The 24353-nt window shown below is 38.3% G+C and overlaps 1 protein-coding gene across 6 annotated transcripts; it reads left to right on the top strand.

Annotated features, from left to right (window-relative positions):
• Nucleotides 1-104: 104 nt before the first annotated feature.
• zdhhc18a (zDHHC palmitoyltransferase 18a) lies at nucleotides 105-14368 on the top strand. 6 transcript variants are annotated; one of them, XR_013818045.1, is made up of 12 exons: nucleotides 146-199; nucleotides 296-1024; nucleotides 1243-1403; nucleotides 1500-1649; nucleotides 2740-2877; nucleotides 4623-4677; nucleotides 6100-6202; nucleotides 6319-6428; nucleotides 7576-7678; nucleotides 11424-11494; nucleotides 11867-12043; nucleotides 12268-14136. XR_013818045.1 is itself a non-coding variant. In XM_079837072.1 (11 exons), exons 2-10 carry the CDS (start codon nucleotides 783-785, stop codon nucleotides 11463-11465), a joined length of 1104 nt encoding a protein of 367 aa, XP_079693198.1. In that variant the 5' UTR covers nucleotides 116-199; nucleotides 296-782; the 3' UTR covers nucleotides 11466-11494; nucleotides 12268-14368. The 6 variants fall into 6 exon arrangements, 5 of the variants coding, with proteins under 5 accessions (XP_079693197.1, XP_079693199.1, XP_079693198.1 ...); XM_079837072.1 differs by lacking the exon at nucleotides 11867-12043 and having other exon boundaries at nucleotides 116-199; nucleotides 12268-14368; XM_079837071.1 differs by lacking the exon at nucleotides 11867-12043 and having other exon boundaries at nucleotides 105-1024; nucleotides 12268-14368.
• Nucleotides 14369-24353: the final 9985 nt, after the last annotated feature.

Here is a 24353-nt window from a genome sequence, read left to right on the forward strand (position 1 = left end):
TGGATGTTTTGTATGTATTAGTTACATTCGTAATTTTGGTGTACAGCATTAGGATCTTCGGATCATTAAAAACTACACAGGCTGTGGCATAGCGTCTCGGAAGTGATCTTTCATTGGTCTGACGGAGATGACGCAACCCTCGCGAGTCATTGGTCGCTTTCTTCAGGTAATCCTCGGCTAGGGAAGTGATCGCGCTGAGGTAAATATTGTATCCGTAGCTGAACGCTGCGTTATATGAACTCTTACTAAAGAATTATAAACAACATGCTCTGATCTAATTTTGAATACCCATCAGACTCATTACGGTTGAACAGAGATCGGACGACTGGGCAGCGCGAGGAGCCGAGTGTCGTCAAAATGACGGTTGAACAGCGCTTGAGGAGTAATGTCGTCCGCTGAGATAGTTGACAGCTAGTCAAAAAGCTAACGTAATTAGCTTAGCTAAGAGACTCCACATATATCGAAAGCAACAACATGGCATGATAATATAATAATTGTCCGTCGGGATAATCCCTATAGGGGATGTTTAGTTGCAAACGAATGCATTGAGCAACGAATTATGTGCTTTGTGGACTTTCTAGTTAACGTTAGTTTAGTAACGTTACTCAAGTGATTTGTCAGTACAGTTGTGACGGGACCTTTAGTTAACATTTGTGGTGGAGCTTCACAGCTGATATGTAGTTTCGATTTAGCTTCCTCTTTGTTAGGGCTTGGTTTGTTACAAGTTAACTTAACCTGTTCTTAAGGTTACATATATAGTGTTACATTTACATTTTCTGAAAATGAAAAACTGTGAGTATCAACAAATAGACCCCCGAGCGCTCAGAACACCAACCACCCAGACATCCTCCACCCTGCCCTGTGGGAGGAAAAGCACCCAACGACAGCGGAGAAAATGGGAGGTTTTCCCTGGGAATAATCGCTTCTACTGTGATGGGCGCATTATTTTGGCCAGGCAATGCGGTGTGCTCCCGCTGACCATCGCCCTTGTTGTCATCACCAGTGGCTTATTCTTCACATTTGAGTGAGTAGTATGCACTTACTCACAGAGACACCAGTGTTCACACTGCTAGACAATACTACTACTTTTGACAATAGAGACATCTCCACCGCTCTTCTTGACAACATGCCAGTCTGAAAGAGTTGCATCCAATTGGTTATCATCAGAAAGTAAGCTTGTTTTAACCCATGTTTGTAGCAGGTGATAACTTTGTTCTTGTCTTTGTGCTTGATTCATAACAGTTGCCCCTTTCTGGTGCATCACCTCACTGTCTTCATTCCAGTAATCGGTGGGGTCTTATTTTTATTTGTCATCTTCGCCCTCCTTCAAACCAGTTTTACAGACCCAGGGATCTTACCCAGGGCTTTGCCGGATGAGGCTGTGGACATAGAGAGACAGATTGGTGAGGCTTTGAATATGTACTTTATTTGTCTCAATTTTTTGCCTCCTAACTTATTTGTTGTATATGTTGATATTGAAATTGTGGGTTTCTTTAAAGATAATTCTGGATCTTCAACATACCGTCCACCTCCCCGCACTAAAGAGATCCTTATAAATGACCAGGTGGTCAAGCTTAAATATTGTTTCACATGCAAGATGTTCCGTCCGCCCCGGACATCCCACTGCGGCATGTGTGACAACTGTGTTGGTAAGGCAGTATTTCCAGATCAAGCATACAAATTTTCTGGATTTAAAGATATAGTTAATTGAGAAATGAAACCTTAAATGAAATGATGACTTGATATATTGGTTGCTGTTTTTTCGTGCATTTATTATAAAATGAAAATTATATAATAATTTACTCACCCCCATATTGTTTCAAACTTGTATGACTTTCTATTTTTTGGGAACATAAAAGATCTTTTGAGATCTTCTTGTCCATACAATAGAAGCCAATGTTGACCAAAATAGTTTGGTTTCCAGCAATCTTTAAAATATCTTTTGTGTGTCACAGAAAAAAGGAAAGTTATACAGGTTTGAAACAACATGAGGGCGAGTAAATCATGACCAAATGTATATTTCACTTTAAAACTTCTACAAGAACCATAAAGACAGTCTATACAAATTGTGTTGTGTATTCCATGTCTTCTGAAGCCTTGCACGTTATGTCTAGACTGAAATGTAAGTAATTATTCACCGGTTATTTTCCCATTCAGTGAGCTGTCAATTCTGCAATCAGTAAGTTAAACAAATTGGATCAGTCTGATTCATGAACTAATAATGCAGACCTGGCCCAATCAGCTCATTTAGAAATTCAGACTCAAAATAAATGATTATTTTCACAAATCTAGCAATATAGCTTTTGTAATGAACTCTTGTGAATATGCCATGGAGAATTAGGGTGGATATAAAGATGTGTAATTTCATCTAAAATTTTCTGTTTCTCTTTCACAGCCATTGAATGGCTTCAGAAGTCTTGAAATATAGCACACTAGTCATATGGTCCATTTTATGAAACTTTTGCTGTGCTTTTGCTTTATTGAACACTTAAAACTCAATTACCCATTAATTTTAATTCCATGGAAGGAAGTCATACTGGTTTGAAACCCCATGGGTGTGAGAAAATAATGGCATATTTGGGTGAACTGTTTCTTTAAAAGCTACAAAATTTCATGTTATAATAAATGTGTAATAGTCTAACCCAAAACACAAATCACTTCTAATCATTGCATGAGAATGCACAGAGGTTTCTTGTAAGCATTGTTTCTCAGAATGTTCTGCCTCTGTTCCCCTTGTAGAGCGGTTTGACCATCACTGTCCTTGGGTGGGGAACTGTGTTGGAAAGCGCAACTATCGCTTTTTTTATGCCTTCATAGTGTCACTGTCCTTTCTGACCTCCTTTATCTTTGGCTGTGTGATCACTCACCTCACTTTACGTAAGTTTCACCACAGTCACTTTCACACAAAAACAGCCATGGTGATTTGTGTATGATAGTTGTCAGTGGGGAGATGTGGGGAATATTAATATTATTTTTCAGCAAGGACAAATTGATCAAAAGTGACAGGAAAGTCATTCATGATGTTTTACAATAAATATCTATTTAAAAAGCTGTTCTTTTGAACTTTCAATTCATCAGAGTTTGCATCACGTTTCCACAAGAATAGCACAGCTGTTTAACAGTGTTATTAAAATGAAATGTTTCTCGAGCATCAAATTAGCATATTAGAATGATTTGAAGGATGCTGAAAATTCAGCTTTGCCATCATAGGATTAAATTACATTTTGAAATATATTAAAATCGAAAACGGTTATTTAAAAAAAAAAAAACATTCTAGTGCTGGGAATCGATACAATTTTATACAAATTAATCGCATTGATTTCTGTAATTAATCGCGATTAATCGCAAGTTGTTAATATTTTGGGGAGTTTTTAATATTTTGATATTGTAATAATTTCAGTTACTCTCCAAATTAATGTAGAAACAATTTAAAGACAGCATATTTTAAATAGGAGCTGTAATGGCATCTTTTTATGAAGGAAGGCCAGTATCACTGATACTAATGTCTCTATGAAACATTAATGACATTACATTACAGCAGGGGTGTCCAATTCTGCTCCTGGAGGGCCACTGTCCTGCAGAGTTTAGCTTTAGAGTTTAAACACACCTTTAAGAGCTAATCAAGGTCTTATTAGGCACACTAGAAACTTCCAGACATGTATTGAGGCAAGTTGGAGCTAAACTCTGCAGGACAGTGGCCCTCCAGGACCGACTTTGGACTCCCCTGCATTACAGTATAAATGAAAGCTACCAATTTCAACATTTATTGAGCTTTAAAAAACAACTTTTAATTTAAGTGAACTTAAAACAATCTTTAAATAAACCCATTATAATAAATGTTATATTTACCTGTGGCCTTCCCTGTTAGAAATATACAGAAATGTAATAGTTATCAAACACCTTTCTTAACTGCATAAATAATAAATTAAATATAGATCAATCTTCTTTTCTCTGTTCCCTTTATTCTTTGATGAACATTAATGACAGACATCATCAGTGCTGCTGTCATTTTAAGATCGGCCGCTGCCGAACGTGACGCGGATCTGACGCGCTGTCACGCGCATCTCATTTTCTCGCGTTCCTTTAAGACGTTATTTAACTCATTTAAGACTTCTATTATGAGAGTACTCGACAAAACTGGCATTTTGGCAACATTCTCTGTGTTGTTGTTATTGTTTGTTAAAGAGCGAAAGAGAACTCTGTGTGCACGAGACTGACGCAACTAGGGATTGAGACGCAGCCACACAGACAGGAGATTGAAATACAATCTCAGCAGCGCGTTCTCTTCTGTCTTGTCGCGCTTCGATTGTTTAAAAGCATTTACATGAATAAGAGCGTGATCATGTATCGCTAGGCAAAAATGTATATAAAAACGAAGTCTGCGTTAATTGCGTTAAATGTTTTGAATGCGTTAAAATTAAAAAATGTATCGCCCGTGTTAACGCGTTAATTTGCCCAGCACTAAAAAATTCACATTATTACATTATTTTTATTGTATTTTGGATCAATTGAATGCAAACTTTTGAACGGTACTGTAGATACGTGGGAGATTGTTGTATTTTGACGGACTTTTTGTAAGTCAGTTTTGAAGCAGTTGTCTGATCAGTTACTCTTATCAACAGGATCACAAATGGGAAACAATGGTATCATCCAGGCAATACAGGACAGCCCAGCCAGATATCCTTTTTTACTGTGTTCACAATGTCCTCCTTGCTGGCATGCTTGTTGTCTGCACCGCCCCATGCTCAGAAGCACACAATAGCAAGGCTGACAGAGTTTACTATCTGTTTACACTGCTGTTGGTTCTGCCTTTTTCCTAATCCCATTCATCCCTAATCGGCTCAAGGATTCCACCACTCCCTGCTTTCCTGTCAGGGTGGGAACAGTTGCCGCTAGATACAGATTCCGCCGGTGTCCAGCCCCCTTTTAAGTTTGCGGTTAGAGGTCACGCCACGATTTTCCACAACCTGTGAAGGATACAGAAGTAGGGATCGACCGATATGGATTTTTTTTAGTGCCGATGCCGATACCGATTTTTTTTTCATCAGCCTTAGCCAATAACCGATACGGGCTGCCGATTTTCTTGAGCCGATATTTGGAGCCGATACTGCTTTTGCTCCCTCAATTTACATCATAAAAATTACACAATGATCATGATGATAACAATTTAAAAATGAATAAAGGAACATTTATTGAACTAAAAAAAAACAATATTTAACAAATAGTAAAAACAGGTGAGGTAGAACAAGAAAACAAGAGTTCAGTGGTGAAACTAAATTCTGAAAATAAATATTTAAGCATAGATAAAATAATGACACTATTGCACACAGTATCAACAAGCAAGCATCATAATAAAGTGCACACTAACAGTACTATACTTAAAACTTTTATACTTTTAAAACTATTTTCAACCTAGTCATTTAATGCTTAGGTGCACTTAACTTAATCTCTTGAAAAGAATATCGGCGAACGCAGCAGCCTTGTATCTGCCGATACATGTAAAAAAACCCCGCAAATATTGGCCTGATATATCGGCCGGCCGATATATCGGTCTAACACTATATATAAGGATACTTTTTGGTTCAATAATGGGGCAGAATGGCTGTTCAAACACATGAGATTCATTTTGCGTAATCATTCTAAAAAAATCACTACTGTTTTTGTATATTTTGTACTATTAATGCCTGTTCACATGACAATAATGATAACAATAAAGATATAGTTCTAAAAATCGTTCAAAATACAAAAGAATAGCAGAGTCCACATCACACCTATATTGATATCAGCACAAATAAACTTCAGATAAACCACAGATAAACTGAAATCACTTTCAGAACAATTTTTTCCCAGCTGATGAATGATTAAAACATTGACAGCCAATTGGAATCCATCAGACTTTAAAGAGCTCAAGCATTTAAAGCGGCAGAAAACTAAATTGCAGCGCGTGCTTAGAATAAGCAGAACGATAGCGCCGCTGGTCTGGATGCTAGTATAGTTATCGTTATTGTTATCATTCCTGGTGTGAATTGACCTTCATAATGTATATTTGGACATTGACACACATTTTCAGCAGATTTGTACCCTTAACCCTTCTTGCACTGTTGTGGAGCTGGTCATTTGCTTCTTCTCCATCTGGTCCATTCTGGGTCTGTCAGGTTTCCATACTTATCTTGTGGCCTCCAACCTCACAACCAACGAAGATGTAAATATCACCATGAATGCTTGAATTTAATCGATAACATCAAGGAAGCTATATAATTATTTGTTTTAAAAATTTAGTCAGTACTTCTCATTTAATTGCAATGTTTTACATTTCAGATCAAAGGCTCTTGGTCCAGTAAAAGAGGTGAAGAATCAGGGAATCCCTACACCTATAACAACATCTTCACAAACTGTTGTGTGGTGCTATGTGGGCCGATGCCTCCCAGGTCAGTACAGCATGAACATGCCAACATCATTGTTTATTTTAAATTAATAAAGATGCAAATATCAGAGTTTGTTAATGAGTAAGTGAATAATGTCAACTGCTTGTGATTTGGCTTCAGGCTGATGTACATGCTAGTGTTATTTTATACTGTTGCTCAAGTACAGGGGTGCGTCTCAACCAGCTCCCTAGCTCAGTAGTCAGGACACTGATCAGGGAGTCAGCCCATTGACTTATATCCTGATCAGTGCCCTGACTACTGAACTAGGGAGCCGCTTGAGACTCACCCCAGGTCTCGTACTCCTGTTAACAGAACGATATCGTTGCTGGTCTGGATGCTAGTATAACTATTGTTATAGTTATCATTCCTGGTGTGAATTGGCCTTCATAATGTATATTTGGACATTTGACACACATTTCACTAGTATGCCAGCCTGTGGCTGCAACACGAAACTACATAGAGCAAGAACACAACACCCATAGACAGTAGCGAACACGAGCGACAACGATATTCTAGGTAGAAGGAAGAGGCTCGTTATTTGGTCGCATTTTACGTACAATGATATTGACAAAAAGTCAGAATGTGTCATTATAACACTGCGGACAAAAAATATTGGGGAAAAACACCACCAAACTTAAGCGACATCTAAAGGCTAACCACCCACACATTCATGTAAGTTAACTTAAATTAACGTCTCATAAGCTAATGCTGAGTTTAGGCATCTACGCTGTAAATCAACCAGTTAGCTATGGTTACACATGTCACATACATTATGCAGGTTATATATATTTTATGTAACTTATTTTGCATCACGATACATTGAGTTTTCTTTTTACTAAAACTAGACTAAAATGAGGAGACTTTTAGTCGACTGAAACTTGACTAACAAAAAAATGTGTGAATGACTAAATATGACTAAAACTAACAAGGACATTTTGACTAAATATGACTAAAACTAACAAGGACATTTTGCACAAGACTAAGACTAAATTAAAAATAGGTGACAAAATTAATGCTAGTACATACTGTTACAAACAAGAACATGTTTCTCAGCTATGACATGTTAATTGTACAATTATTTGACTTCTTTCCGAGTTGTGCTGTGTTTTAAAAGTCAAGTCACAATACTCATCCTTTTCATCTTTTACAGCTTGATTGACAGAAGAGGCTTTTTACCTCCAGATGACGCACCTCAAACGGTGACCTCCGATGCTGAGCTCCCTCCTTTCATGGCCAAGAATGACACAAACATGGTAAGAGCACCTCACCATGTGATTATCTTCAAGTCGAAGAATTAGTTCCAAAGTCATGATAACATATCATGTAACATATAAACTTTTTTTGCACTGATGCTACAAGTAGGGCTGTCACTTTTGTAAAAAAAATCCTGTTCGATTTTTGAGACACAAGTGTTCATTGAATCGATTCTAAAATCGATTTTAAATGACGTTTTCATTTTCAACGCTAAATATAGCCTACGCCAATCCACGGAAAATACAGGCATTAGGATGAAAGTAAAGAGGGCGTTTGAGACGCACAAGTCAGCAATGTTTCTGATGATTTATTTTGTGCACAATGACAAACAGGAGTGCAACATTCTGGGAAAAAAAACATTAAGCAGAGTGGACTGCCATAACGTCAAAGAAAAACATTAGCTACAGGCTTTAACATGGCTGTGTTTACGATTATAAATTCCACAACAACAACAACAAAAAAACTGTAGCCCATGAAAAGAGGTTGAAAATAAACCTTAAAAATTTACTAGCCTACACTGAATGTGAAGTTCGTGTGGATAATAATTTAACGTAATTATTCAACCGTTCAAAATGAAACTTTGAATGAACTTAGCTTGCGAACAGGCCATGTGTTTTTTTTAATTGAACGTAACCGACACTTAAGCTATGCCGGCGTTACTGATGAAACGTGCAAATAAGGCTCTATAACAAATTATTGGACAGGAAAACAAGTCTATCAACATTTTCGGGGTCCAGAGCAGAGCGTATTTTATTCACTATATGCCCAGCTGTTGAGAAGACGCGCTCCGACCGCACTGATGTTCCAGGGACACAGGTACTTCATTGCCAGCTGCGCAAGGTGGGGGTATTTCGAACTGCCAATCTTCCACCACAAAAGCGGGTCGCTGTCAGCTGGCGAAGGTGGTTCCTTTTCATAAATCAACATCTCCTGTAAGAGGTCGCTTTCGACGTCATTCACTCTTTCGTAGCCCCTAAGGGCATTTCGGGTTGAGCGAGCGGCGCTGAGAGGAATGAGAAAGCTGCTCTCCCTTCTGGATGAAATAGCGCTCATTCTTTTCTACGCACACAGCATTGTCACAATATGAACACATGCAAGTTTTAAAAACATATTTCAACATATTAATAATACCTGTTAATAACTTTTTTATTTGTTTAATTCGTTCAAAAATAATAGTGTACATGTTTGGTAAAAATCGATTCCCTATTTTCGTTTTCGAAACTTGTGTTGGTTGGTCCGATCGATTGTGCAATCGATTTTCGAATGTAAAGTGACAGCCCTTGCTACAAGGGTTGAAAGTTTTGTAGCATAGGCCACACAATTGTAGCACAAGTATAAAACGCCTGTTACCATCTCTGAAAACAACCACAAGTGATGTAGTTTCTTAAACAGACATATGACAGACAAAGGACATTTAATGTTCCATACAGGGCACACAAAATACAAACCTTAACCAGAAATTTTTTCAGACAAACATTTTCTTTATGTGCCAAAAATTGGCAGACTGCAGGAACATAACACCTCTTGCTTAACGTTGTTAATTTAGCTTATAGCCCATATCACTAATCACAATCCATCCGTTTTGGTTGAGCACTTGAAAATACAGCTTACAGTCATCATCTGACTAGCTGAGGAAATGGCATAGAGGCAACTGTATAGGAATTATGGGAGTGTTCCCAAAGAAAAATGATAATGAACGCCAGGTTTGTTATTCTTGTTTGTAGGGCTGCACAATTTGGCCCAAAAAATATGTTTTATGTATTAATATGATGGATGCAAGAATAATGATAATAGGAATAATAATTAGGATTATTGTTATTCCTAAATAAAAATATTAAACAAAATAAGAAATATTACTATTTTAATAACACTATGAATCATTAGAAAGGTTTAAGGTTTTGTTATAAAATATTACATTTATGATAAAAATGTCAATAAATGTTAAACCGGTTTATAAACGCTTCTCATAACAAATTGGGAAAGATGTTTGTTATGTGTTGCTTTTTCAAATGCATGTTGTAAGTGACTCAAACTCTCAGTGCTTGTTGAGATGGAGCAGCGTTTACTGCAAACCGATCAATCCAATCACAGCCTTTGCGATTACATTGACTAAGCCAAATTGCGATTTCGATTTCATTTTGGTTAATTGTGCAACCCTAGATTAACCTCACACAGAAACAAGCACACAACAAACTTACATTTCACCCAAACAAGAGGCTCTGTCTTAGACATGCAAAACAGTATTCCACGCATGCTACTGTGGTACATTTATTCATCGCTGTCTGAATTGTTTTTGGGGGGTTTTCTTAGCATGCATGACATGTATGACACACTGTACAGCCTTGGTAGCTATGGTATGTAATACTCATATATTACTCCATCCACCGTCCACCAAAAAGCATTTTATGGCATTTCAAGCCATATACTTTCAAAAGTTCGGGGTCAGTAAGATGTTTTTTAAAAATAATGTAATTATTTTATTCAGCAAGGATGCAATTGATCAAAAGTGACTGAAGGACTTTTACATTTGTTAAAACAAATTTTTACAACTGTTTTCAACATTGATAATAATAAGAAATGTTTCTTGAGCACCAAATCAGCATATTAGAATGATTTCAGAAGGATCATGTGACACTGAAGACTTGAGTAATGACTGCTGAAAATTCAGCTTTGCCATCACAGGAATAAATAGCATTTTATAATCTATTAAAATAGAAAACAGCTATTTCAAATTGTAATAATATTTCACATTATTATGTTTTTACTGTATTTTTTCTTCAAATAAATGCATCCTTGGTGAGCATAAGAGACTACTTTCAAAAACATAGTCTTATAGCTCGTTTGCACCAAGCGGTAAGGTACAATACGGTTCAGTTCAGTATGATTCGGGACGCTAAACCATGTTCCGGCCTGCGTTTCCACTGCCAACAGCACCATTATGATAGGCATGATATAGCGATCGACATAATTCTCGCGCGAAGAAAGCGACACAGTAAACAACAACAGTAAACAACAATGGATGACATACAGCAGATCTTGTTCTTGCTTCTCGGCATGTGGCTGTTGACACAAGAAGACGAAGCGCTTTATTAGAGCCAAGGCTTCAAAGAAAAACACGCAAGTGACTATTCTCTGTCAACCAATCAACGTTCTGCAATGAGTCTAGCTCCACCCTTGAGTACCGGACTACTGTGCTAGGTACCCCAAAGGAAGGGTGCCAAAAAAATGGTACGGTATGGTTTCGGAATTAGGGTACCATTCACAACTTTTGACAATGCAAACGTCAAAAATTGCGTACCGTACCAAACTCTACTGAACGTACCGCTCGGGAGAAACGAGCCATAAATGTCTCCAAACTTTTGAACAGTAGTGCAACAGAAACCACGATTTTAACAGATCTGAAACCTAAGCTTTGACATAGAAAAGCATGTGAAATGTGAGGTTTTCCAGGTTTAATCATATTTAATGTAAACCCCGGATAATGATGTCTTGCTGGGAAAGAGTTACAGTTAATGAGGCTTGCACCTTTTCTGTTTAATGTGTGAAGATATGTACATGGAAAATTCTCTGAGTTACAAAGCTAGAGTGGTGTAAAATCATGCCGAAGAGAATAGAATTGTAAAAAAAAATGTTTTTAATGCTTTTAGCTTGGAGTCCACATATGCAAATCATATTAGTGTATTGTGCTGTTTTGATATTGACCTGCATCAAGCCCTGATGTTTGAAGTTATAAACCTTACACAGGAGGAGAACTGTCAGGAGTTTGCTCTCTCCTGCACGGCCTGAAGGCTCCTGCAGCTCTGTGACGTTCAATGGTAAGGGTGTTATATAGGGGTGCTTGCATGCAATTCGTGACCACTTTCTCATGACTCTTTGGCCTTTACTCGGCCTTTTATTTGAGCCGTCTGCTTGGCATTCATTTCTTTGCATTGAAACCACTATCATAAGACATGTCCGTCATGAGAACGGAAATCATTGGGACCGCCGTCTATTCTCTGTTCCTTCTTTCTCCTGGATGAGTTGAGTGTTTTAGCTGACATCTGTTTTTACTCCATTTTATAATGGTCATGTGTTCATGTATTAATGCTCGCCAGAGGTCTGCAGTTGTTTTGTTGTTCCTCCATCATGTCATTGTTTCCTAATTAATGTCATCACGATTCATCTGTGCTTATCTCATTTTCATCCAGTCTCGGGATTCTGTCGTCTGAGGTCATGCTAGTTATCATGCACACGTGTTCTTTTCCACCACTTCTCATGATGGATGTTTGTTCTGATGTTAAGGAGGTGTTTTCATCCTTTTGTGACCCCTGGAGAACCCCTTATAAACTCAGCTGCACCGCTTCACCCTGAGCTCATCGGAAACCGTAAAACGATATGCTTGGTTTCCACATTTTCATCTCATTATTTCCCTGGCAGTACTAACCTACTTTTATCTTTATTCTGACTTTTATCTTGGCTAGCTTCTTATACTCATACTGGCTGTGCTGTCTTAACATCAGTTGGCACTTGCATACCCATAAGTTTGATTGTGATCTTCTTTGTTAGTGTGTTTAGTCTCTTACCCTTTCTTGTTGCCATTCTTTTGCAGTGCGCACAGGGCACAAAGGAGCTTATAGAATCAATGGCACACACAGTGATCCAGAGCACCTGCACTCCGGGCACACCCAAAACCGCCCCGGTTACCCAAGAGAGTCTACTAAGTACCATCACTGTCTCTCCTCCCAGCAAACCTTCTACCGGCTGCTCAGGCCGCCAGGCCCGACGCCCCACAGACATGCCTTGCCCCCAGAAAGAGAACAAACGTGCTGCTCTTCACACCCATAAACCCATTTTGCGTGTACCCAGCCCCCCATACTCCCTTGCCCACAGCCCGCTCTTTAGTGACGCTCTTGACATGGGATTTATCCCTCTTAACTGAGCACAGTATCTCTGCCACCAGCAGCCTTGTGCAAATGTTCTCCTCTCTGTTACCACTTTGAGAACCGCATCACACTTTTTAAGAAACTGTGACATACTATACTCAGGATCCTCTCAGGAAACATGCCATCTTTCAACAAATGAGAATAAGCCTGCATTGATTTTTGAATAACAGGGATTTCAAGATTTTTTTGTTCCGTTATGATCAACACTTCAGAAGATGCTTTTGATTTTCAGTCCTTTCACACAAAAATATCAGCAAATGGTCAGTGTTTTATGGAACCTCAAGCCATTTTCATTTTCAGCCTTTTGCCATTTACTTAGACCTCATGCAATAATTATATGCGTTGAAAGGTCACTTACTTAAGCCTTACTCTAGACAGTCACTTCTGTTCATTTTGTGTTGTGTTTAAGACCTTCTACAATAAAGTAATTGGTTTAAAAATATTCGCATCAACCTTATCGGAGAGCTCAGGATTTGAGTGTTTGTCTATGTAAATGATACACTGTTACTGTTGGTCCAGAGGTTATCATCTCCTGTATAATGTTGCGACTTTAAGCGAATTAACAGCGTTCATAGTTCTGTTTATTTTGTGTTGTTTTAATACAGGGATTTTCCTTCTTTGAAAATGTTTCGGTGGCCACCAAAGTAAAATTTTGGGTTTAAGCAAAACTTAAACTTTAGTTTGACTTCCCATAGCATTTTGAGGTAAAAAAAAATTGGTAACACTTTTGTAAAGTGTTAACTAATGCATTCATTTGTTAATGCATCATGAGCAAACAACGACAAATATTTTTTACATCATTTATCAATCTAGGTTAATGTAATATTCTGCATATAATAACTTATTACTAATATTTTTTGAGTTGTGTAAACTAACAGTTTATGTATTATGATCAAACATTAATTAACTATAACTAAGATTAATACATGATGTGAAAAGCTTAGCTTAAATTGAATCTTGTTGTAAAAGTGTTACCGAAAATTGTCAAATTCATAAAGTTCCAGATACTTAGAAGCCAAATATCTCTTATATCCTATGTAAATATAATTACAATTATAATACATATTATCACACTTGTTATTTGCATTTAGTGTAATCAATCACATTTGCACATGTATGTAAGGTACCACCGAAAAGCAATTTTAATCTAGGAAAAACCCTGTAGTATTTCTGACTTTTCATTGGTGGGTCAATTTTTTTTTTTCTGATTGTTATTATTAAAGTGTTTTTACTAAGCTTGAGAGAAGAACTGTTATAACTAAAACCTTTTGCCTTGAGATTGATGGATTAGTGATGAATTATGAGTCATTTACATCAAGATAGTTTTTTAGTAAAGAGTCCGGCACATTAATAAAGTTGACAGTATAAGTTGCAGAAATGTCTTGCACATCTAAGAACTAGACCTTAAATAGAAGTTTATCACTGCCAGCAGTGTTGGAGGGAAAGTAAAAGATTGTATAATGTTTCTTGTGTTTTGTGTTATCCTTTTTCACCTGAAGACTTAAATTAATAAACAAATGTTCTTTCCAAATGTGATTTAGTTGCATGAATGCTTTAATCTGATGTTGAGGGACATCTCATAACATCTTATGCTACTTTCTGTGATCTGTTGCATGCCACACATGGCACATTCATTTAAACAGTAGATGGCACAGTTTTCCACTTCTTGTTTGCATGAATCAGATGAGGAGTTTGTTTCTCCTGGAGGGATTGTTGATTGATTGCCTGTTTGATAGATTTAAGCATTTGCAATTATAGTACTTCAGCTATTTTGGATGTGATTATTTGGCTTTACCACAGTGCCATCAAGCTGACGTTTATTCTGGTAACAAAATTGGATATGGAAAATGCTGAAATGCATAATGGTGTGTTTGCTGTATCCTCTCTCTTTGTGTAAGCTAGTCTAGACTTACAAAAAGATGTGGGAACTGTAGAGAAGAACAACATCATTGGCTGAGTTTGGACCAGAGCTTCTTACGTTTCTATTGGTACGCAGCATCAAGATTTCTTTAAATAGTAGACCTGAGGCGTAGTGTTTTAGCCCAGAACTAACCTCAATTACCCTCATGCAACCTGTTCTTGTTAGATTCCATCATAAAAATATAATACATCGTTCAAACCAAACTTCCGGGAGTCCAGATGAAAATGTACCTGTATCTGGGCAAAAAGGAATTGATTTGCTGACGCAGTGCCACAATTCTGAGGAACTCAGTGGTGAAATTATCACAGAAGTTGATTTGAGGTTTGCTTTGTTGTTACATGTCATTCAGAGCGACTATGGTTTGCATGTTTAAGAAGCTCTTCCTTTGTACTCAGTGAACTTGTTTTTCCAAGACATCGAATTAACTGTAGACAACTTGAGTATAACAGTCCAAGTCATTTAGATTTTATTTAAATAATTTGCTTTAAATGGAGAAAACATCCACACATTTTGACAATTTTGAAAAAAGCATCAAATGTGGTTACAGCGGAAAAGTCTCTGTCAATGCAAAGCCATGAAAGACCACATCCTCTTATCCAACTCCAAGATACATTGTAGACGGCGGTTTTACCTCTCTCCACAAAGACTTTTGTCTGGACCACTTCACATTGGCAAGAAGATATCACAAGTTGCTATTTTTCCACCTACGCCGATTTCAATTAAGCAAAAATGAACACTGTCAGCATGTAGTAATTTGTACCTTCTTTTGCATCTCAGACACAAAACATTCTTCCTCAGCCACTGTAATATTGTGGAAATTACAGGTGTTTTTAGATACTAGACAAACAGGAAATAGGACTGTTCATAACACATTAGGCCCTGTACCAAATGGCACCCAAAACACTCCCAGTCTTCCTACGAGTCTGCACTTTCGTGATGTAAAACGAGCCTTCACCTCTACAGCGGGTTGAAAAGAATCCGACGGAACTGGGGCAGAAATCAAATTCATGGATGAGCTATGTATTAAGGATTTATTAACGTTACTTTATTATGAAGCAGGGTGGGGCTGAAAGCTGTTGTAGTGGAAAGAGGCCGCTGGAGCGATTTGCTAATGAGAGACAAGTGTGACACGGTTCGAGAGCATGAGCTTTTATTATGCCTTTTATTAAGCTTATATAATGTGTATGTGGGGTAACGCAGTGCTGTTGTATTAGACACATTTGAGTTTTGAATGCTATAACGCTTCTCTGTGCGTTCACACGGCGGCTACTAAGAGACACTTGTTGCACTGCAGTAAACTAGATCAATATTAAAGGGGTGGTAAAACACATTCTTTTAAAGGCTTGGCTGTGTTTGTGGGGTGCACTGTAACATGTGTTCATGCTTCGTTTAAAAAAAAATTGCCTTATTTTTCATATATTTGACCTTTATTCTACACTGCTCTGTCCCTCCTTGTAAAACGGTCTGATGCTTTCCGGGTTGTATGAAGCCAGTCCCTCAAAAATACGCAGTGGGCTCAGATTGGTTAGCTGGCCCAGTGTGTTGTGATTCGCTAACCGCAGTGCACGTCGGAAACGTCACGCCCCTTACCCGAGGCTGTTCAGTATTAGAAACAACGGCGTCAATAAAACCATATGAGCTCGAATCAGACCCAGAACATTTGAGTGAAGATGATCGAGCAGAACCTGCTCAGTCCTCGAGAGTAAAGACTGCGGATCTATAATGATCGCTACTGAATGGCACTTTAACTTTTGTATTTTTAGAACGATTATAGCCAAATATCTGTCGCAAGAACTAACGTTAACCCAAAACGAACACTAAACACTGGCTTTAACTAGTAAGTTAGCCAAATCACACACAGAAGCATGTTTAGCAAGCTTGTAGATAAACAATACATAAAAGCTCTAATCAAAGAATCATTTACACTAATGCCAGGTTCGCTGTTGAGATTTTAACGTTAATGTTTGTAACGTTAGGTGTTCGTCGGATAACGTTAAGTGTGAATGAGCATTTAACAGACTGGTTTGCAGAACAGCATTGTCATCTGTTTACTTCCTTGCTACAACGTACAATTAACCTATTACAGGAAAACACATCGATGAAAAATAAATCAGACTTACAGGTTGTGGTCCGTAAACAGCTTCTGTTTGTAAATCCAGCTTTCAGGACAAGCCGTTGTGCATATCCTGTATTGAACTCGCGAAGTTTGTGGAAGGTGTGTTGTCCTCCGTGAAATGTGCAGCGCGCGCGTCGTGCATCCACGCACCGGCAGTGTTTTTTTCACGCAGCTGACGTTGTGCAAATCTGGCATTGAAATCGCGAAGACGGTGGATGTTTTCCTCTGTTAAATGTGCTGCAGGGAGCCCTGCTCGCCTGATTCCCCGCTGACTCAAACACACGTGCATATAACATGCTGTATGTTAAACGCTCTGCAACGCACCCCCGTCCCAAGGAAGGCTGAACAGAGCAAGTACCCCAGACCTGCAATCCGGATGAAAATAACAGCGTTTCCTTGGCATCGCGGCAACAACACTCCAGCCTACTATACCACAACAGCGCCGCGATACAAAATGGCCTCACCCCCCCCTTATTTAATATTCTCGGAGGAGGGGTTTATGTAAATATTGAGCCTGTTGATGTCACCAACCCTGGAGGAATGTGTGTAGTCGCCTACTGGCCGTTTGCTGTAGTTCTTAGAAACTGATTTCTTTAAAAGCAAATATCTCCCTTTGCTTTAAACTTTGAACGTTGTAACTTTGCAGATGTTGTTTATGCTCAAGCAGCAACATTACACGCTAGCTAAAGTTAGAATAGTGAAATCGTTGTTTACCACCCCTTTAAGCATGGTAAAACATGGTACTCGCGCTAAATCAAGAAAATTAGATTGAAACAATAAGACTGTGTTGAGCTACATAACTAGTTTTCTGTCGATTAATGTATCCAAACAGCTGCTCACCTGAAAAAAACATAATATATTAAAGCGTCTTTTTGTTTCCATGGGTTCTACAAAATAAACACTTAATCATTGACGTAACACGAAGTCATTGCGACGCACGGACACGGTTTGTGTCCTAGTTAAAATGCCTTATTTCTCTGTATTAAAACATTCTTGGAAACATTTGGGATGATGCAAGTACACGTCAACTAAATATATAACATTGTTCTAGTGATTTTTGGATATTTTCATCCGAAAATCTTACATATTGTGCCTTTTAAGGCTTTTCCTATTGCACCCTTAGGGTTAAGGATTTACACAAATTTATTTGTGCTACAGATGTATCTAAATTGGACTGCTTGCTTATTTTTTAAGTGATAACTTTCTCAGTTTTCACTTGACAGATGATAAAATGGGCAAGAAAAATGAAAGAGACATAGAACATTGAAGGGACTAGAGACTCGCAGTCTATTCGACCATAAGTGTCCTACAAAGTGGACTTCTCACTTAAGTCTAAATCTAAAATAGCACTGCGAACGGCTTAGGGAAAACTATCCACCAGTCATTACGCATCACTCAGATACAAAGAGGTTTGAATTAAATAAACGCATTGACAATTGAGCTTAATTAGTCCCAGGTGTTTTGTGCAGGGTTGGTCAAAGGTATAAATCCACAAGGTGTGAACGTTACAGTGCAACTATCATGATTATGCTTAGAAAAAATTAAATACACGTAATATAACTAAATTACATAAATTTTCATATTAATCTCTGCCACAGACATGTGTCACACAATTGAATGCTTTCAAATATGACAATGGAATTTATATTCATAATAACTCAATATTTATACAAATACACATGTATGTGTTTATGTACACATGTATATGAAATGAAAATATGCTCATTTAAATATGCTAAAGTATATTATTCCTCCAACTGTTAGGAACTAGCTTCAACTGTGTAGGATGTGTTCTAAATGGACATATTTTGACCATAGACCGTAAAAATTTTTGACAAGTGAACTTCAGATATCACATGATATCTTGTAGGGAGCAGTGGACACTTTGTAGGGACCCTGTCAATCTGAACACAGCTTTGGTCCTGTAAACTTTCACATAGCAACACATTAAAAACACTCAGAATACTTTAGCAAAGCCCTGGAAACTACCAACAACTCCCTAACATTGTGGTGGTGAGTTTTGTGTAAGCAAGTACAAATCTAGTTTGTTATTTGTTGTTGTTTTTAATTATATTATATATTATAATACGGATCTTGTGATTAGCATGCCAGTGTTTGTATCAGTGTTTGTTCTTGGCATCTTGAATCAACGCTGACTTCAAAAGCTCAACCCATGATGCATTTCATACTCTTTTTTTATTTTATTTTTTACCTTAGCTCTAAAAACAGGTTTACAGTCTTAGATTTATAAGTCTAGTAGAAGATGAAGCCAAGGTTTCTCAGCATCTGTGTCCAATATTAAAAGTGCTACATGTCAGAGTGATCTGACAAAGAGCTTTTTTGCGTTATTCTTTGCATCATTTTTCACCTGTTTATTTTTTGTGTTGCGTTCCTGTTTCTTTTGAATTATTTTTTGTTTCTTGTGTCAGTTAGGCTTAATAGTGCCATGAAAGGCTCCTGAATTCTTACATTTGTAATTTAATTACTTAACATCCACCAGACATTTATGTTGGAGTTGTTCATTTCTGAAAGTTTGTCATTGCAATTGGTCCTTCTGTTAGATATTTTCTCATAGATATGTTTCTCATAGATTGGATTTCATGTAATGGTGATTCTTGGTTAATCAACAGTCAAGAAATCATATACCAGTGCTTTTATGCTTCATCTTGTGATGGTATTCCATAGTCTTTTGAGTACTACAAAGGGTTTGCTGGCACAAGCCAGACAAAGAGGGCAGTATTTTATTGCAGATGTCAAGGCCAGTGATTGATAAGGCAAAACCATAATGCTCTTCAGATGGACATCTTGTCCTATATGCAGAGGGTAGGTGGTATAGTTCTTCAAAGACCTGAGTTCATGCCCTCCTTTTTTTGAGCCAGGAAAGCAGGCCTGCATTGATTTAGACATGCCTTATGTGTCTGAATATTCAAGATTCACGGCTTGTGTGGTGCGCTAGCATTTTGCAGGCTGGTCATAGTTACTATAGTATAATAACAGTCAATTATGTATTGCATGCAACTAACCCTAAACCAAACCTTAACCCTAACCGTAAAGGCCATTACATACTCCGCAACAACAGAGAAAAAATGTCTCACTCCCAGTGCTGCGAGAACAAAATGACGTCAGCTTGTTCTTGATCATTTTCTCGCACATCGAGTTCTCACAGCTTGATCTCGGTACCAGTTTTTCTTGTGAAGTATGGAATGTCAAACTTTGTTCTTGTTCTTGCCACCTCGAGAAAACAAACAAATGTATTTGTTCGTGCGGAGTATGTAACAAGCTTAACCCTAATTATACATGCATACATAGTTCATTACTAGGGGTGGCATGGTTCACGAAACCCACGGTTCGGTTCGTATCACGGTTTTCGGTTCTGTACAGTTATTGTTGTTGTTTTTTCTATTAATCGTTTACACTCCAGAAATTTACTTCAGCATATGATTTAAAGCTTAGTTATTCACAATTAAGGATACAGTATTTTATATCATGTAGAAGTTGTTTCCTAACTGGCTGTCTCCTGCTTACGCTGTCTACCGAGTCTGACACATTGGCGTAACATTTTTCATGTTAATCATGTTAATTTTGATCAGAACAATGCACTGTGGCTTTAATTCAGCATGAGCAGCTGACCTGATTAACATGAAAAACAACAAATTTCAACATGAAATCATGTAGTGAAGTGTTCCGTGTGTTTCACAATCACCCTATGACATCCAGCGCTGTGAAAAAAAAATAAAATGCATGAAAACACAACACTGCCAGAAGTTTTTGCCCAAACTTCAAAGGCCTGTTTAAATGATTCAAACATTTATCTTGTGAACTACTTATATGTGAACTATGTTATATGCATGTGTGTTTGGGACAGACAGAGGGTAACACGGTCTCATTTGCAGCAGATATATGCTGCCCATCATAATTCAAAGCACAACACAGACAGGAGTCAGAGGAGAACACCGGAAAATGTGACAGAATGGACAAAATTCGTCTGTATTTGCAATGTACGAGCGGCACGAGCCGCGGTTCAGCTGCACGAGACAAACACTGCCAGTGTGTGAATGCACGCGCGTGCCCGCTCTCCATACGCACTGCTTCTGCCCTGCCAACGCACTGCTTGCGCGAGCGGTGTGAAGCTGGCGTTTATACGACGCTAGCGCATCCTCCAACTTCGGGCAGCGTTCCTTAACTCTCCCACTTGCCATTTCTACACTTGACATGACCTGCAGCACTCCAGTTTTACTTTATGTCCACACATTCTTATTTTGCGCGAAAAGGACACCCGCTGTCTGAGGTAACATAAGGGCACGAGGCTACATTGCGCATGCGTCGAACCGTGCTGCACACGCTCCGAACCGAGACAAGCGAACCGAACGGTTCGGTTTTTTTTCATATACCGTGCCACCCCTATTAATTACTATTACTTAATTGTTTAATTACACTGTAACAAGGACACCTTAAAATAAAGTGTAACCAGTTTTTTGGTGGGAACTGTGGTCCTTGTTCCTCCTAGTATTCTTTGATGAATAGAAAGTTCAAAATAATAGTTTAAAAGGCACGTTCCTGGGATTTTGTTGATCCGGGAACAACATATCTGCCTGAAAATGTAGACCTAACCCTACCCATGAGTTATCCCTAAAATCAGAGGGAAATTATAGGTGAATAACACTGATGTAGAAGCACCTTGTAAGCCTAAACTTGACTGTAAACTTGTCCCTTAAATCTGATTGGTTGATTGAAATGTTCCAGGATCAATGAAGATGTACTTGGTGAAATCAGGTTCTGCGTTTTTGCATGTGATCGATTTAATGTGTCCTTGCTATAATTTTTTTTTATTGATTCAGGCATCACATTATGACTGGTGAAGTGAATAACACTGATTATCTCTTCATGGCACCTGTAAGTGTATGAGATATGTAAGGCAGCAAGTGAACATTTTGTCCTCAAAGTTGATGTGTTAGAAGTAGGAAAAATGGGCAAGCGTAAGAATTTGAGCGAGTTTGACAAGGGCCAAATTGTGATAGCTGGACGACTGCGTCATCTCCAAAACTGCAGCTCTTGTGGGATGTTCCCGTCTGCAGTGGTCAGTATTAAAAGTGGTCTAAGAAAGGAACAGTGGTGAACTGGCGACAGGGTCATGTGTGGCCACACGGCTCATTGATGCACGAGGGGAGCAAAGGTTGGCCCGTGTGGTCCGATCAAACAGACAAGCTACTGTAGCTCAAGAAGTTCATGCTGCTTCTGATAGAAAGGTGTCAGAATACACAGTCCAGCCACAGACCAGTCAGGGTGCCTATATGCTGATCCCTGTCCGTCGCTGAAAGCACCAAGAGTGAGCATGTGAGCATCAGAACTGGACCACGGAGCAAAGGAAGAAGGTGGCCTGGTCTGATGAATCATGTTTTCTTTTACATCATGTGGATGGCCGGGTGCGTGTGCGTCACTTACCTGTGTAACACATGGCATCAGGATGCACTGTGGGAAGAAGGCAAACCAACGGAGACCGTGTGATGGGTCAGGATGGGAACCTTGGGTCAGGCCATCCATGTGGATGTTACTTTGACACATACTACCTACCTAAGCATTGTTGCAGACTATGTACACTCTTTCATGGAAACGGTATTCTCTGGTGGCTGTGGCCTCTTTCAACAGGATAATGCGCCATGCCACAACAGGAGCACAACAAGTTTGAGGTGTTGACTTGGCTTCCAAATTCCCTAGATCTCAATCCAATCGCGCATCTGAGGGATGTGCTGAACAAACGGTCAGGGCTTTGGCAGCAAAAGGGGGGACCTGTTATTAGGTCATAATGTTATGCCTGATCGGTGTATATATAATATTACTAAGTAATATTTTAAGATATCTCTCATCCTGTTCTTTGTGTCTAGCCATCTTTCAAAGACTTTATGCTCAGATCTGCTGCTAACATCTTAGTGCCAGATACCACAGCACACCTTCAGAGTTCTAGCATGGACTTCTAGTCCATGCCTCGACGGGTCGGGGGGGGGCTATTTTAGCAGCAAAAGGGGGACCAAGACAATATTAGGAAGGTAGTCATAATGTTATGCCTGATCTGTCTATATATGTATACACAAAATAAGATCATCAAAAAGTTAGACAATTCTGAACTTCATGCAAACAAGAGGCAAAAAATATGGAACAGCAGCTAGAAGGAAATTCAAAGTCGTGACATATTACATAATTTACGAGCTTATGAAAATGGTAGGGTGTATTGCAAAATTGACCCAAAAATGAAAATGTCCTTTCACCTGTAATCATATCTTCTGTGGAACACAATTCTGAAAAATGTTCATGCTACTTTTTAAACAGGAAGCTTTTATCTCTTTTAAAGTAAAACTGTTTGTTTGAAAGCGTTTTGCTTGCCAAAACCTCAGAAAACGATTACAACCCTCTTATTTACTGTAGCAAAACATTGTTATCCCATTGCTTCCAGGCATGCTTTTTTTTCTGAAGATTTTTGAATTAGTTTCCCTGAGTGAGAGTGCCTAGAGGGAAATACAATACATCACAGAAGGGTAAAGTATCACTTCATTGTGTGTTCATGTGTTAAAAGTGCTTGGAGAGCAACTACTTCAAACACATGGTGAAAATTAAAAGGGAATGTGTGCTTATGGAATTTCCTCACAGTTACACAGCTACTGCGTTGCTTATCAAATCATTCACCGAAACCGATCCTAGTTCTATATTCTCAGTGAAAGCAAATACGGTCTTGTTACTCTTAGCAGTTTTCTTTTACTTCACATTTTCTCCATGAGAAGTCATTCAGTCTCTGCTCAATCAGCTGTCTACACTAATGAATGGGACAAGATATGGGACAAAGGTAAGCCCAAATCCCCCGTCCCTTGTAATTGGATCAGAAGCCTGACAGGTGAAGGATTAGATTAAGCTCGCTAATAGACAGTGAGTTGCATTTACGCACAATTAGTTCTCATATTGCAGTGATGATCGTAAGTGAACAGTCCCTTACATAATATTGGGTGTTAATGGAAAACTTGTTTTAAATAAATTCAACATTTGAATCGCAAAAAAAATTCCCAGATTATGAGTCAACTGTGAACCCTTTTCAACTTAAAGCGCTACAGACCACCCACACACCATGCACACACATGCCGCTGTGATGCACTGTTCAAGGGTGAAGGTTCCAAGCTTGTTTAATGTCAAATAATTACATTGAGGTTTTGACTTAACTGTCCTCGCCTGATTTGAACATGCAGCTGTTGTAATGCAGTGGAAATCTGTCTTGAATCTTTTCTGGAGACACTTTATTTCACGTTTTATATACTTACAATAGTAATTACATCAAATGATGCATACTTACACACAACTAAACCAAAACCTAATCCTACCCCAATATCAAGTACATGTTGTTAATTAATATTACTCTGTAACTAAATGTATAATTATACTGTAACAGGGATACAATAAAGTGTATCCTCTTTTTTAGCTTTCTTAAAATATTCTCATTTATTCATTCAAAAACAGTTGTAAAATTGTGTTGTCATTTACCCTTTCTTTCTTCAGTGGAACGCAAAACAAGACGTTTTTAAGAATGTTCATGCTGCTCTTTTCCATAAGTACATCAAGAGATCTGTTCAGAGATTTGGTTACACTTTATTTTAAGGTGTCATTGTTACAGTGTTATAAGAAAAAGTATGTGAACCGCTTGCAGAATCTGTGAAAATGGGAATAATTTTAACTAA

This window comes from Gobio gobio, assembly GCF_949357685.1.
Source record: "Gobio gobio genome assembly, chromosome: 15".
NCBI classification, from domain to species: domain Eukaryota; kingdom Metazoa; phylum Chordata; class Actinopteri; order Cypriniformes; family Gobionidae; genus Gobio; species Gobio gobio.

Bases quoted from the DNA above. Each gene is read 5' to 3' on its own strand.
- zdhhc18a (XM_079837070.1), top strand. From the start codon at position 783: ATGAAAAACTGTGAGTATCAACAAATAGACCCCCGAGCGCTCAGAACA. The intron at 1,650-2,739 runs GTAAGGCAGTAT...TTCCCCTTGTAG, and splicing joins CATGTGTGACAACTGTGTTG to AGCGGTTTGACCATCACTGT. The intron at 6,429-7,575 runs GTCAGTACAGCA...CATCTTTTACAG, and splicing joins TGTGGGCCGATGCCTCCCAG to CTTGATTGACAGAAGAGGCT.